Source organism: Pseudopipra pipra, chromosome 29 (genome assembly GCF_036250125.1).
Source record: "Pseudopipra pipra isolate bDixPip1 chromosome 29, bDixPip1.hap1, whole genome shotgun sequence".
Lineage (NCBI taxonomy): Eukaryota > Metazoa > Chordata > Aves > Passeriformes > Pipridae > Pseudopipra > Pseudopipra pipra.
In genome coordinates, this window is record NC_087577.1 from 482,098 (window position 1) to 496,379 (window position 14,282).

Consider the following 14,282-nt stretch of genomic DNA (forward strand, 5'->3'; position numbering starts at 1 on the left):
AGGCACCTCGGACCTGCAAGACACGGCACAAACGCCCGCGGCTCGTGGGGGAGGCACCGAGGGGGGTTTGGGGGGTGCGGGGTCAGAGATTCACCCCCGGGGCGCCTCCCGGGGCAGAACCCACACCCCGGGGGTCGGGGACTCAGGAGCAGGATGGGATCAGCCAGGACAGGAGGTTCTGCTCCCGGCTCGTGACCCCACACCCCAAAGGCTGGAGACTCAGGAGCAGGATGGGATCAGCCAGGACAGGAGGTTCTGTTCTGGCTCGTGACCCCACACCCCGAAGGTCGGGGACTCAGGAGCAGGATGGGATCAGCCAGGACAGGAGGTTCTGCTCCCGGCTCATGACCCCACACCCCAAAGGTTGGAGACTCAGGAGCAGGATGGGATCAGGCAGGGCAGGAGGTTCTGTTCCTGCCTCATGACCCCACACCCTGCTCTGAAGAGCCCAGGACCAGTCGGGGATCGCAGCCAGGCAGCCTGGGGAGGTTGGTGCTGCAGTGCCAGCCCTTCACCAGGACGTGGGGCACGACCCGGGGTTTTGCTGCCTGGAAACCTCCCTGGGACACCCTTTCCAGTTTTAGGTCCTGCAGCTCCCGAGATGAAAGGATGAAAGGCAAGGCAAAATTAAAGGTGTGGCCACGGGTAATCCCCGGGTGTGGCCACGGCCAAAGCCCGGCTCAGGTTCCATCACTGGGCTGAGGGCAAGGACGGGTTTGTGGCCACGGGGAGCTCGGCACGTAGGACCTGCCCCCCCTCCTGCTGCCCCAGGACCTGCCCCCCCTCCTCCTGCTGCCCCAGGACCTGCCCTCCCTCCTCCTGCCCCACGATTCCAAAGGGATCCGGGGCCTGGCAGTGCCAGCTCTGAGCTTGCAGGTCGTGCAGTCCCAGCTTTGTTTTGTTGTGTGCCAGGAAAGGAAAGGAAAGGAAAAAGGAAAGGAAAAAGGAAAGGAGAAGGGAAAGGGAAAAGGAAAAAAAAGGAAACAGGATTGTTTTGAAGTGTTTGGTGGAACCAAAGGAGGGAAGGAGAAGCCACCAAGGCAAAATCCCAGCTGGTGCTGCCTGATGAACCATCACAGCCAGGGCAGAGCTGGGGTTGGGAGGGACCTCTGGAGGTCACCAAAGCCCTGCCAGGGAGGGTGGCACAGGAGCCAGGTGGGGTTGGAAGGGCTCCAGCTGGGCTGAGCTGAGGGAATCACAGCCCTCAAAGCAGCCCCAGCCCTGCCCCACAGTCCCCCCCAGCCAGAGTGCCCTGGTTTGGTCCTGGTAACCCCAAACCTGCTGCTCAAACCCCCGGGGGGCACCTCTGGCACCCAAACCTCCTCCTGGAAGGCCCTGCTGGAGTCCAGCTGAGGCCACATCCCCGGGGGAAGAACCAGGAGGCTCCAGCTGGAGCTGCAGCCCCACACTCTGCTCCTGTGACACGTCTCACTCTGCCTCAGCCCTGGGAGCTGCGGGGGAAACCAGCCCACTTCCTTCCCCCCTCTGGAAAACACAGTTTCGGGGAGTTTTCTGGGGTTTAAATTGGATTATTTTGAGCCCAACAGGTACAGGAACCACCGAGGGTGAAAGGTGGTCTGATCGAAAAACGGTTTTATCATTTCAACATTTTTTGTAGATTAAGTGACCCAATTAAATCACTGCAAAGAAACCACATTTCCTGGCGATCCCTGGTTCTGTCTGTAAGTACAGAAGGGGTTCTGTCTCCCCAGATCCTGTCACTGGGTGACTCTCAGCCATGACAATGCTGCGTGTTGGGATCATCAGGAAAATTGTATCACTACAATTAAAACAATCACTGTCCAATAAAAACCACCCTTTGGAAAACAATGGCAGCAATTACACACCCGGTGCTCCGGGAGCTGCTGATGCTCACCCAGATAAGAATGTCATAAAGCAGGGGGGGGTCATTTGCATCTCAGACTTCTCTTTATCATATTTAGAAATTTCAGCACGTTCAGATTTCTCCAGAGGGCTGAATTTCCCCTCAGCACTGAACTCGATCAGCTTCTTGCTATTTTCAGGAAATAATTGCTCTGTTCAAGTTCCAGAAAACAGCAGGAAATTCCTCTGGGCCGCCTCCTTTTCACCTCCAATCTCCCACCTGAGCCCTGACTTCGTGGAGCCAACACCCTCCTCTGGGTCAGAGCTTAGCAGAAAGCCCAGAAAAGCCCCCAAATCCCACTCCTGACTTCAGGAATCCACCTGGAAGCTCCGTCCCAACATCCCTCAGCCCAGCCAGGAGCTGCTCCAGCGGCAGAGCCCCCCTGAAGGCAGAGCATCCCCCGGAGATGCTGCTCCAGGAGCACGGGCAGGGCGACCTCCACCTGCTCCAGCCCCCCAGGGACCCGACAGCGTCTCAGGAGCTGCACTGGAAGCCAAACTTACCCAGGTGACGGGAGGGAAGGACGGGAGGGAAGTGCCTGGGAGAGCCCCGGCACGGCCGAGCCTTTATAGGGTGACCAAGTGCCCCAGGGGACTGAGGTGGTTGGGCTGGGGAGGCTCTAATTGCCTCCCAGTCCTGGCTGAGCCACGTGCAGCTCTGGGGCTGGCCTGGCCCCGTGGGGCTGTGGGGACACCGGGATGGATCCCCCTGGAGCTCCCAGGGATCCCCCTGAGCTGAGGGGCTGCACCAAAAACCCCTGCGAGGCCCAGGACACCCCACAGGGGCTGCTCCCACGGGTGGGAGCAAAGCATCGCTGCCTGCCCGGGGCAATCCCAGCTGGGACACCCCCTTCCCACCCCAAAGCAGGGAGCAGCCCAAGGAACTCCTCATTCCAGGGGAGCTTCGGGCAGAAACCCCCTGGGAGCTTTGAAAAGCCGTCCAGGAAGGACTCGGCTCCCAGCCCGTCATTACCAGGGCACTTCCTGCACCTCCACGGGCAGCCCAGGGAGCAGGGGGGTCATTAGGGCCGAGAGGGCCTTGGGCTGAGGGCAGGACAGCTCCCAAAAATGCCCTGTCACAAAGGGATGAGAAGGGAACGACCTGCCCGGAGAGGTGACGCCTTTCCGGCCCGACCAGGAGGGGAAGGGCCGAGCTGGGGGGAGAAGCAGCTCCACAAACCAGTGGAGTGGACAACAAAAAACCCCATTTCCTGCCCTGCTGCACATTCCCCGCTCCAGTCACCCCTGCCTTTGTTCCCTGTCTGTGCCACCAATGGGAAAATTGGCAGTGGCGGGAGCGGGAGTTGCCGCCTGGGAATGAGCTTGGGGAGAGTCACAAACACTTTAGGGAAGGCTCTGGAATTCTTGTGTCCCTTTAATGTGAATCCCACAGCTCCAAATTGGGTGTGGAATTCGGGTGACGTCCCCCAGCTGGAATAAAAAGAGGGGGAATAACCACAGAATCACCCTCTGAGCTGGAAGGGACCCACAGGGATCGTTGATCCCAATTCCTGGACACCCCAAAATCCCACCAGGAACCCCAGAGTTGTCTGAGCCCTCCTGGAGCTCTGGCAGCTTTGGGGCTGTGCCCTGGGGAGCCTGTTCAGTGCCCAACCACCCCCTGGGGGAAGAACCTTTTCCCAATATCCAACCCCGAGGGGAAATGAGTGACTTTCCAGTGGAGCAATTGGAAAATCCCTCATCAATAGGAAGCCCCAGGATGCTGCTGCTTTGCCTTCCCTGGAGGCTGTGAAATGATCTCCCAGGGATGTGGTTTATTGGTGGGATTGGCTGTGCTGGACTCCACGACCTGAAAGGCCTCTCACTTCAAGAATTCCATGATTTGGAGCGGAATGTCGAGCTCTCCTTTAGGAACCAAGAGCTGAATTTCCTATTTTCTTTTTTTTTTTTTTTTTCCCAGAAAATCCAAAAGCCTGAAGGCATCTGCATTTTTTTATTTGCATCTGCATTTTTTTATTTGCATTTTTTTATTTGTCATCTGCATTTTTTTTATTTGCATCTGCATTTTTTATTTGTCATGCGTTTTTTTGTTCGCACTTCTGACTTCCCACCTTCCCTCACCACCACAGGAAACAACCTGCTTGTTTTCCAGGTTAATCCCAACATTCCAAGGGCTGAAGGGAGGGACACCGCAGACAAAGCCTGACTCCAGCCTGGATCCCTCTGACTTTTACTGTGCTTCCCTCCCCTGAGCCACAAGGCCCTTTTTGATGGTAAATGATCTGACCCCGGATTTTAGGAGCCCAGCTGGCGTCGGGGAGCAGATTAAGGCCGTTTTTATGAGCTCCACCGGCCCAGTTCCCGGGGAAGCTCTGGATTGAGTCGTGTCCAGGTAACCCCAGCCCCCAGTTCGGTGTTTGGAGCAGAGCCCCGGCGATGATCCCATCGGGACCCGTCATCCAAACGACCCTAATTAGCATCTCTGAGGGCCTTTCATCTCGGGGAGACTCCTGGAGCCACACGGGGCATGGGGGGGGGTGTTATTATTGCTAATTAAGCACAGGGAAAAGCGAGGCAGGGCTGAGTCAGAACCACAGACTCCACCAGGGCACCTCCCAGACCAGGTCCCTGGGAGGGAGAGGAGATCCTGCAGCTCCTGCTCCCCCAGCACGGCTTCCCTAAGGATCCCCCGGGTTTGGGGTCCTCTGGGAGAGCCCCGGGGCCCTGGAGATGGGGCAGCTCCTCCAAGGGGCACAGCCTGGCTCGGGAACAGGCTGGGAGAGCTGGGAATGGTCAGCCCGGGGAGGAGAAGGTTGTGGGGAGACCTCAGAGCCCCTTCCAGGAGCTGCAGGGGAGCTGGAGAGGGATGTTCCTCAGGAACTGGGGTGACAGGACGAGGGGGTGGGTTCAGGCTGACAGAGGGGAGATTTAAGTTGGATATTGGGGAGAAATTCCTGCCGGGAAGGAGGGTGGGGAGGCCCTGGCACAGGCTGCCCGGAGAAGCTGTGGCTGCCCCTGGATCCCTGGGGGTGTCCAAGGCCAGGCTGGAGCATCCTGGGCTGGTGGGAGGTGTCCCTGCCCGTGGCAGGGAGTGGGATGAGCTGATTTTCCAGGTCCCTTCCAACCCAAACCATTCCAGGACCCTGTTCCTTCCTTTCAGAGGGGACACAGGTTGGGGGAACCTCCCAGGCGTTGGGGTGAGGAGCTCCCGGGTCACTGCTGCTCTTCCCCCTGCCCTTGGGGGCCAGAACATCCCCCCCAGACCAGAACACCCCCCCCAGACCAGAACATCCCCCCCAGACCAGAACATCCCCCCCAGACCAGAACATCCCCCCCAGACCAGAACACCCCCCCCAGACCAGAACACCCCCCCCAGGCCAGAACACCCCCCCCAGACCAGAACACCCCCCCAGACCAGAACATCCCCCCCAGACCAGAACATCCCCCCCAGACCAGCACATCCCCCCAGACCAGAACACCCCCCCCAGACCAGAACACCCCCCCAGACCAGAACACCCCCCCAGACCAGAACACCCCCCCAGACCAGAACATCCCCCCCAGACCAGAACACTCCCCCCCCAGGACAGAACATCCCCCCCAGACCAGAACATCCCCCCCAGACCAGAACACCCCCCCCAGACCAGAACATCCCCCCCAGACCAGAACACCCCCCCCAGGCCAGAACATCCCCCCCAGACCAGAACATCCCCCCCAGACCAGAACACCCCCCCCAGACCAGAACACCCCCCCCAGGCCAGAACACCCCCCCAGACATCCAGGAGAAGGGACCACGGGCTCTGCTCCTGCAGGAGCCCCGGGGAGGGAGCCAAGATGCCACCACAAGGTCACCGAGCCGGGGTGGGGCAGGGAAGATGCGGGCCAGCGTCCTGGCCGGGTCACACCCTCCCCTGCCTCTTGCAACACTTGTTTTCACCCTCCAAACACCCCTGAGCCACTTGGCCCGAGCTCATTTTCCTGATGACAGGGCCCATTACAGGGCCTGTGTCTTTTTTTTTTTTCAGGCAGGACTTCACCATGTTTAATAAAAAACAACCCCCAGGAGGCAGAAAGACGAGATTTTTAACCCAGGCTCAGACAGCTCTGTTTATTTAAGTCTCTCTGTATGTAAATATACATATATGTGTGTACAAATAAAGTTTATTTTCAACGCAGTGAAGAGCGCACAAAGAACACAATCAATTGCGTTTTACAGCTTAAACATTTACAAAACAGCCGTGCTGCAGCTTTCAGTGTTGTTTCAAAGGCTTTGCTTTTGTTTCAGGTGGTGAGGTTTGATTTTAATTAAAGCAACCAAGTGAAGGAAAACCTTCGTTTCATTTCGGCTTCAGGGAGCCAGAAATCCTGCCCTGTTTAGGGGCTGGGCTGAGGGAATTTCTGGCCACTTCCCAAAGGGAAAGCCTTTGGAATACGGCCTCTCCTGGGCCTTTTCCCCTCTTAGGAGGACAATCTGAGAGGGTTGGGCTTGTCCCACCTGAACAGGAGGGAAAACTTCTCTCTAGGTGCCCGAACCCCCCGGGAGGGGCTGGAGTGTCCCTCCCCTCCCTGGGGAGACCCCAGAACTCTCAGGGGGGTTGGACCCACGGGGGTCCCTTCCAGCCTCCCCCATTCCGGGATTCTGGGTGAGATTCTTGGACCTTTTGCTCCACAAACCCACCTCGGGCTCCCCAGTAAGAACCAGTTCAGTGGAACCCAACTGGACCTGAACTCTGAGTCCCAGTCCCAGGACTAAACCCGGAGCTGGGCAGGGGCCAGCCCCGCTCCAGCAGCACTCCCAGTGGTGCTGCCGTGCTCTGGACTCCTGGGACGTTTCTCTTTCTTGAATTATTATTATTATTTTGCTTTAAAATCACCGTTTATTCGAGTCGGGTGAGAATTTAATCCCACCCCACCAAACTGTGCCTGGCAGCAGATCCAGGGACGAGCCACAGGCAGCTGGAGAGCAGCCCTGGGAATGGGATCACACGGGAATGGGATCACACGGGAACAGGAACACACCCAGGCAGAGCCGAGCTCCAGGGGAAACGTTGGAAAACAGGGATAAAGCGGATTGGGGAGACAGGAACCAGGTGCCCGAGGAGACAAATAACCCCCGTCCCAAAGCTGGGCCTCCCCCTTTTCCAGGGGTTTTCCTTCCCCTGCTCCTTTTCACCAGGGCCACTTGGGGGCTGAGATGTACTTTTTGAAGTGATTGGAAATTTTTACCCCACCTGACTGACAGTGCTGCTGAGAGACACTCGGGGTGGCACTCTGATAACAGGTACACTTGGTGGCACTTTGCTGAGGGACACACTTGGTGGCACTTTGCTGAGGGACACAGCTGGTGGCACTTTGCTGAGGGACACAGCTGGTGGCACCCTGATAACAGACACACTTGGTGGCACTTTGCTGAGGGACACACTTGGTGGCACTCTGGTAAGGGACATAAATTGTCCCAGACTGCTGAGGGACACACTTGGTGGCACTTTGCTGCTGAGGGACACACTTGGTCACACTCTGATAAGGGACACTCTGATAAGGGACACACTGGCTGGCACTTTGCTGCTGAGGGACACACTTGGTGGCACTTTGCTGAGGGACACACTTGGTGGCACATCTTTGCTGCTGAGGGACACATTTGGTCACACTCTGATAACAGACACACCTGGTGGCACTTTGCTGAGGGACACATTTGGTGGCACTTTGCTGCTGAGGGACACACTTGGTCACACTCTGATAAGGGACACACTTGGTGGCACATCTTTGCTGCTGAGGGACACACTTGGTCACACTCTGATAAGGGACACACTTGGTGGCACATCTTTGCTGCTGAGGGACATACCTGGTGGCACTTTGCTGCTGAGGGACACAAACTGTCTCACCCTGCTGCTGGGGGACACAAATGGAGGCACAGTCGGTGGCACTGGGCTGGGGGACACACTTGGTCACACACCTGGAGGCCCATTGCTGGGGGACACAGGAGGTGACACCTTGCTGGGGGACAGAGGAGGTGACACTCTGCTGGGGGACACAGGAGATCTGCTGGGGGACACAGGAGATCTGCTGGGGGACAGAGGAGGTGCCACCCCGCCGGGGTCCCTGGCAGGTCAGGTGCGGGTACGAGCCCCCCTTGGCCGCTCGCTGCTGGGGGACACAGGTGGTGACACACCTGGGCACGCCCTGCCGGGGGCACAGGGTGCTCACACACTGCTGGGGGACACACCTGGTGGCACTCTGCTGCTGGGGGACCCCCTTGGTGGCACAGGCTGGCCGAGGGACACAGGTGGTCACGCACCTCTGCTGCGGGGGGCCGGTGGCGGGCGGGCGCTGCTGCTGCTGGGGCACGCACTGGGTCACGCCCTGGGGCTGGCACACGCCCGCCACGCCCGTGGGCACGCAGGTGGTCACGCACCGAGGCTGCTGCAGGACACGCTGGGGCGGTGGCACCGCCTGGGCCACGCTCTGCTGGGGGGGCACGGCGATGGGCGGGCACGGCGCGGGCACCCGCTGCTGCTGGGGCACACACGGGGTCACCCCCCGGTGCTGGGGCACACACGGGGTCACCCCCTGGTGCTGGGGCACACACGGGGTCACCCCCCGGTGCTGGGGCACACACTGGGTCACCCCCCGGTGCTGGGGCACACACGGGGTCACCCCCCGGTGCTGGGGCACACACGGGGTCACCCCCCGGTGCTGGGGCACACACGGGGTCACCCCCTGGTGCTGGGGCACACACTGGGTCACCCCCCGGTGCTGGGGCACACACGGGGTCACCCCCTGGTGCTGGGGCACACACGGGGTCACCCCCCGGTGCTGGCAGAGGCTGGAGGGCAGGAGCTGCTGCTGGCAGAGGCTGGAGGGCAGGAGCTGCTGCTGGCAGAGGCTGGAGGGCAGGAGCTGCTGCTGGCAGAGGCTGGAGGGCAGGAGCTGCTGCTGGCAGAGGCTGGAGGGCAGGAGCTGCTGGCGGGGCACGAGGCGGGTCACACTCTGGGCCAGGCACGGCGTCGAGCGCCAGGCGGGCGCTGCCCGGGGTCTGCCGGGGCACGGGGTGGGCACGGGGGCCTGGTGGGCTGCAGGGAGGCACTGGTAGCACGACATCTTGGGGGGGGGGGTTTGGCAGCGCTGGAATCACAGGATGACACAGTCAGAGGGTCACAGAGTCACAGAATCACAGAGTCACAGAATCACAGAATCACAAAATCACAAAATCACAAAATCACAGAATCCCAGAACCCCAGAATGTGCTGAGCTGGAAGGGACCCACAGGGACCATCCAACCCAACCCTCAGCCCTGCACAGCCCCATCCCCAAGAGTCCCCCCCTGTGCCCCAGAGGATCATCCAAACCCTCCTGGAGCTCTGGCAGCCTTGGGGCTGTGCCCACTGCCCTGGGGAGCCTGGGCAGTGCCCAACCAGCCTCTGGGGGAAGAACCTTTGCCTGAGATCCAACCTGAGCCTGCCCTGGGTGCTGTCCCTGCACCAAGCCATTCCCTGGGTTCTGTCCCTGCTCACTCAGAGGAAGATCCGTGGCTGCTCCTCCTCTTCCCCTCCCAGGAATGTCACGGCAGGGGGTGGGATGAGATGATCTGTGAGGTCCCTCCCAGCCCGGAGCATTCCAGGATTCCGTGACAGGTGAGGAGGCAGAGCCTTTAGACACTGAGTTCCTCACGGTCCTGCTGCTTCCAGCACCTCAGAGACCCCCCCCAGCTCTGCCACAACCCCCCCAGGAGCTGCTGAGGACCAAACACCTCCTTTTGAACTGTGACACAAAGAGGGGGGAAAGTCAGAGACACTTCACCCCAAATATCCACCGACTGCAGCTCCTCCATCACTGGGGCTTCCCGGGGAGAGCTGATCTTGGAGGTCAGCACAGGGATAATTATCTCAGAGCTGCCTTTCAATCAGTAAATTGAGCCCCCTGTGCCCCCTCCCCTCTCTTGGCTGGCAACCTGCTGATGATCTGAGTAAAGGCTCAGCCCAGCAAGAGGCTCTGAACCTCTGGCCACATCTGCCAGAGCAGGAGAGGCAAAGGGCACCCCGGGCACCTCTGTGCCACCCCAGGCAGGGAGAGGTTCCCAGCTCAGCCCCAGCATCACAAAGTTCCTGCTGGTTAAGGAACCAAAGCTCATTAAAGGGTGGTGATAGCCCAGCTCCCAGCCCTGCTGGAACTCCAAATACACCGAATTCCCCGGTGCACCAAAGCTGCTGTCAGGCACCCCCAAAACCCAACCACAGCAGCAGCCCCCAAATAATGCAAAGAAACTTCCCTCCCACCTCCCAGGGGTGTCTGGGGGTGACCACCAGCAAACACTGAGAGTCCTCTCCCCCTCCAGCACAGCAACCCCAACCAGCTCCTTCGAAAAACCTTTCCCAAGCAGCACTTTATGCACATAAATGCAGAAATAAATCTGCATTTCACAGGCAGAGAGTCCCAGAACAGCTTGGGCTGGAGGGCACCTTAAAGCCCATCTCATTCCAACCCACTTTTCCCTGGACCAGGTTGCTCCAAACCCCTGTCCAAACACTCCCAGGGATGGGGAAGCTTCTCCAAGCAATTCCAGCAGCTCCAGAGGCTCAGACTTACCCAGCTCCTGGGGAGAGCAGCTTGGGGATGTGACCGGGGAGTCCCGGCAGCAGCAGAGCTTTTATGCAGGAACCAAACGTGCCCCGGGGGGGTGAGGGCCCCACACGGGCCCCATTCACAGCCAGGAAAAGCTGCAGCTCCCTGGGTGAGTCCCATCAGCACACTCACCCCTGACAATGAGTGGTTTGGTGGCAGCTTCCCAGAGGAAGAGTCATTAGTGCAGGAGGATCCTCCTGGCACGGCAGGACTGAATGGCATCTGGGGGAGCAGCAGCAGCAGCAGCCCCTGCCTGGGGCTTTGGGAGTGCACCCAAAAATAGGGGTGGTTCTCCAAAGGTTTCGCTGGATTTGCAGTCTGGGGAAGTGTCCTGGTGGTCCCATGGGAACGGGGCTGGGACATCACCTGTGGTGGGGCTGGGACATCACCCATGATGGGACTGGGACATCACCCACTGTGGTGGGGCTGGGAGAGCTGCCCTGAGCTCCCCATGGCACAGAATCCCAGAATCTCAGAATCTCAGAATCCCAGAATCCCAGGAACACAGAATCCCAGAATCCCAGAACCACAGAACCACAGAATCCCAGAACCACAGAACCACAGAATCCCAGAACCATAGAATCTCAGAATCCCAGAATCACAGAACCATAGAATCCCAGAACCATAGAATCTCAGAACCCCAGAGTCACAGAATTCCAGAACCCCAGAATAGGAAAGGACCCCCAAGAACCATCGAGTCCCACTCCCGGCCCTGCCCAGCCCCCTCCCTCTCTACCCCCCTGTTTGGGGCTGGCAGAGCTTCTCCCCCACCCCAAAGCCCAGCAGGTGCTGGTTGTGTTGGGATCAGCACTGGATCTGCTGGGGCAGGTTGGACGGGGGGCTCTGGATCTGCTGGGGCAGGTTGGACACGGGATCAGCACTGGGTCTGTTGGGGCAGGTTGGATATGGGATCAGCTCTGGGTCTGCTGGGGCAGGTGGGATGGGGGGCTCTGGATCTGCTGGGGGGAAACAGGAGCTCCCTGTGGAGCCCAAACCCCCCCTTGGCCTCCCCCAGAGCTCCATTTTTGGCTCTGGGAACCCCCTGGCTCTGGGTGTCCCCACAGTCCCGTGATCCCAGGGATCACCTGTCAGCAGGGAATGGGGACAAAGCACCCGGTGACTCCCACTGATGGGAACACGAGGCACAGTCACCTGGCACTGCAGCCCTTGCCCGGCCAGCTCAGCTGGCAGAGCTGCCCCTGGCACTGCCACGGGTGACAGAAAGCCCCAGGAGCTGATAAACTTCCTCCAGGGCCACGTGGGGCTTTCTCACCCCTTATCTCACCTTCTTATCTCACCCCTTATCTCACCCCTTATCTCACCCCTTATCTCACCCCTTATCTCACCTTCTTATCTCACACGGCGTCCAGGGCACAGGAGGAACACGAGAGGAATTTTTGGAAGTGGCTGAAGGAGGGATCAGTCCCCTCAGGTGCACTTTGTCACCTGGAATGTGCCCCAAAAAGGGACAATTTCTTCCTGCTCGGCCCCCCTGAGCTGGACCCACCCCCAGGGCAGCAGGACAGGAGGGTTTTTATTAAAAAAGGTGGTTCCCTGTGAACTGGAGAAACGGCTCCACCCGGGTGGTTTTTGTGGCCGAGAGAAAGGTCCAGGAACAGTTTTGCAGTGAAAATGAATCAGGAAGTTTAGGAATTCCTGGGCAATTACGTCCCACACGGGGCAAGAACCGGGGAGGGCGAAATGGTCCCTTTACCAAAGGCTTTTCCAGCAGGAATGGACCCAGAGCCTTCCTGGTGAGCACTGGGTGGGTTCATCTTCACCTGAACCACGAGAAACGGGGCTTTGTTGTGGCCTCTCTCCTGGTTCTTTGATCCAGAGCCAGAACTCTTCGGTGCTTTTTGGCTCCCCAGGTTTTGGGTGTGATCCTCCCCGTTAACCAAAGTGAGATGTTCACGTTTATATTGCTTTTATTCCAGCCTGGATCCAGGCAGGCACTGCCCAGACCTCCAAATAAATCCTGATTTAACCCTGACTCGACTAAAACCACGTGTGGTGAAACCCCCTCCTGCCTGACCTCCTGAAGGCCCGGCTGAACTCTGATTTTTTTAATCCCAGCAGGGAATGCAGCACCTTGTAATAAGGCAGGAATGCAAAGGAGCCCCGACCCGGGGCAGCAGCTCTGGAGCACGAGCCAAAGCAGCAGGAATGCAAAGCTCCAAACAGAGAAACCTGGCAGGAGAACAAGGCAGCCAGGAGGAGGCAGAAGGAAAAAAAAAGGTAAATGGGCTGGATGTGATCTGGGATGTTGGATTGAAACCTCGAGTGATGGGAAATTAGCTCTGCCCCATTAATGGGAAAAAAACCAAAGCAATAAATTAGGGAAAGAGCTGCAGCGCAGGGGGGAGCTCCAGGGGGGAGTTCAGCTCTAAAACTCCCTGGGCAGCCCCTGCCAAGGCCTGAACACCCTTTCCAGGGGGAAATTCCTCCTCATGGCCAACCTGACCCTCCCCTGGCACAGCCTGAGGCCGTTTCCCCTCCTCCTGTCCCTTGTTCCCTGGGAGCAGAGCCCGACCCCCCCCCAGCTGCCCCCTCCTGTCAGGGAATTCCAGAGCCAGAAGGTCCCCCCTGAGCCTCCTTTTCTCCAGGCTGAGCCCCCCCAGCTCCCTCGGGAGTTCTCCAGCCCCTTCCCCAGCTCTGTTCCCTTCCCTGGACACGCTCCAGCCCCTCGATGTCTCCCTTGCCCTGGGAACTGGACATGGAATTCCAGTTCCACGAACCACTAGAGCGCAGCATCCGCCCGGGAATCGCCTCCAGGAGCAGCTCCCGGCGGTTGGGAAACCTCCCTCGGATGAGCACCAGAGCCGGCCCAGCGCCTGGGGCAGGATGGGGATGGGATGGGGATGGGGATGGGGATGGGGATGGGGATGGGGATGGGATGGGGATGGGGATGGGATGGGGATGGGAGGATGGGGATGGGATGGGATGGGGATGGGGATGGGGATGGGGATGGCAGGATGGGGATGGAGATGGGGATGGGGATGGGATGGGGATGGGGATGGGGATGGGGATGGGGATGGGAGGATGGGGATGGGATGGGATGGGGATGGGGATGGGGATGGCAGGATGGGGATGGGGATGGGGATAGGGATGGCAGGATGGGGATGGCAGGATGGGGATGGGATGGGGATGGGGATGGGGATGGCAGGATGACCGTGATGTCTGAGGGCTCCTCATGCCCCTGCCCCCTTGGCAGAGTCACCCCGGGCACCCCAGGGTGGGGGTGACCCGCTGGAGAGGACCCTGGGGGACCCCGAGGTGTCCCTGACAGTGTGTCCGGGGGGTCCTGGGGGGATCAGGCCGAGCTTTGCCGGCAGGGCAGGAGCTGATCCTGCCCCTCGGATGGGGAGAGAGTGCCCGGCTCGGGCTGCTGGGCACGGGAGGGACACGGGGGGGACACGGGAGGGGCACGGGAGGGACACGGGAGGGACACGGGAGGGACTTGGAGCTCCCGGAGCGGGTCCAGGGCAGGGGGACGAGGATGAGGGAGGCACTGGAGCATCTCTGGCACAGGGGATGAGGAGCTGGGGCTGTTCAGCCTCGAGCAGAGGCTCTGAGAGGGGACCCCCAGGGTCTGTCAGTGCTGCAGGGGATGGACTGGGGGTGGGGGGCAGCTTGGACAGGGCTTGGAATCTACTGGAAGGTGTCCCTACCCTTGGGCTTGATGGTCTCTGAGGTCCCTTCCAGCCCCAACCACTGCACGGGTCTCTGATTCCGGGCATGGAAAACACAGATTTCGGGAGCAGCCGGGCTGCACTTGGTGTTCCAGGGACTCTGCTCAGTCCATCCCTCAGGGCAGGGAG

At 59.6% G+C, this 14,282-nt stretch overlaps 1 protein-coding gene across 1 annotated transcript; it reads right to left on the reverse strand.

Moving 5' to 3' along the window:
• Window positions 1-5,928: 5,928 nt before the first annotated feature.
• LOC135403907 (keratin-associated protein 10-6-like) lies at window positions 5,929-8,940 on the reverse strand. The gene is made up of 4 exons (XM_064638336.1): window positions 8,751-8,940; window positions 8,459-8,535; window positions 7,700-8,355; window positions 5,929-7,663 (listed from the first exon to the last, which is right to left on the reverse strand). The coding sequence occupies exons 1-4, from the start codon at window positions 8,938-8,940 to the stop codon at window positions 7,012-7,014; spliced, it is 1,575 nt and encodes a 524-aa protein (XP_064494406.1). The 3' UTR covers window positions 5,929-7,011.
• Between the last annotated feature and the right edge of the window lie 5,342 nt (window positions 8,941-14,282).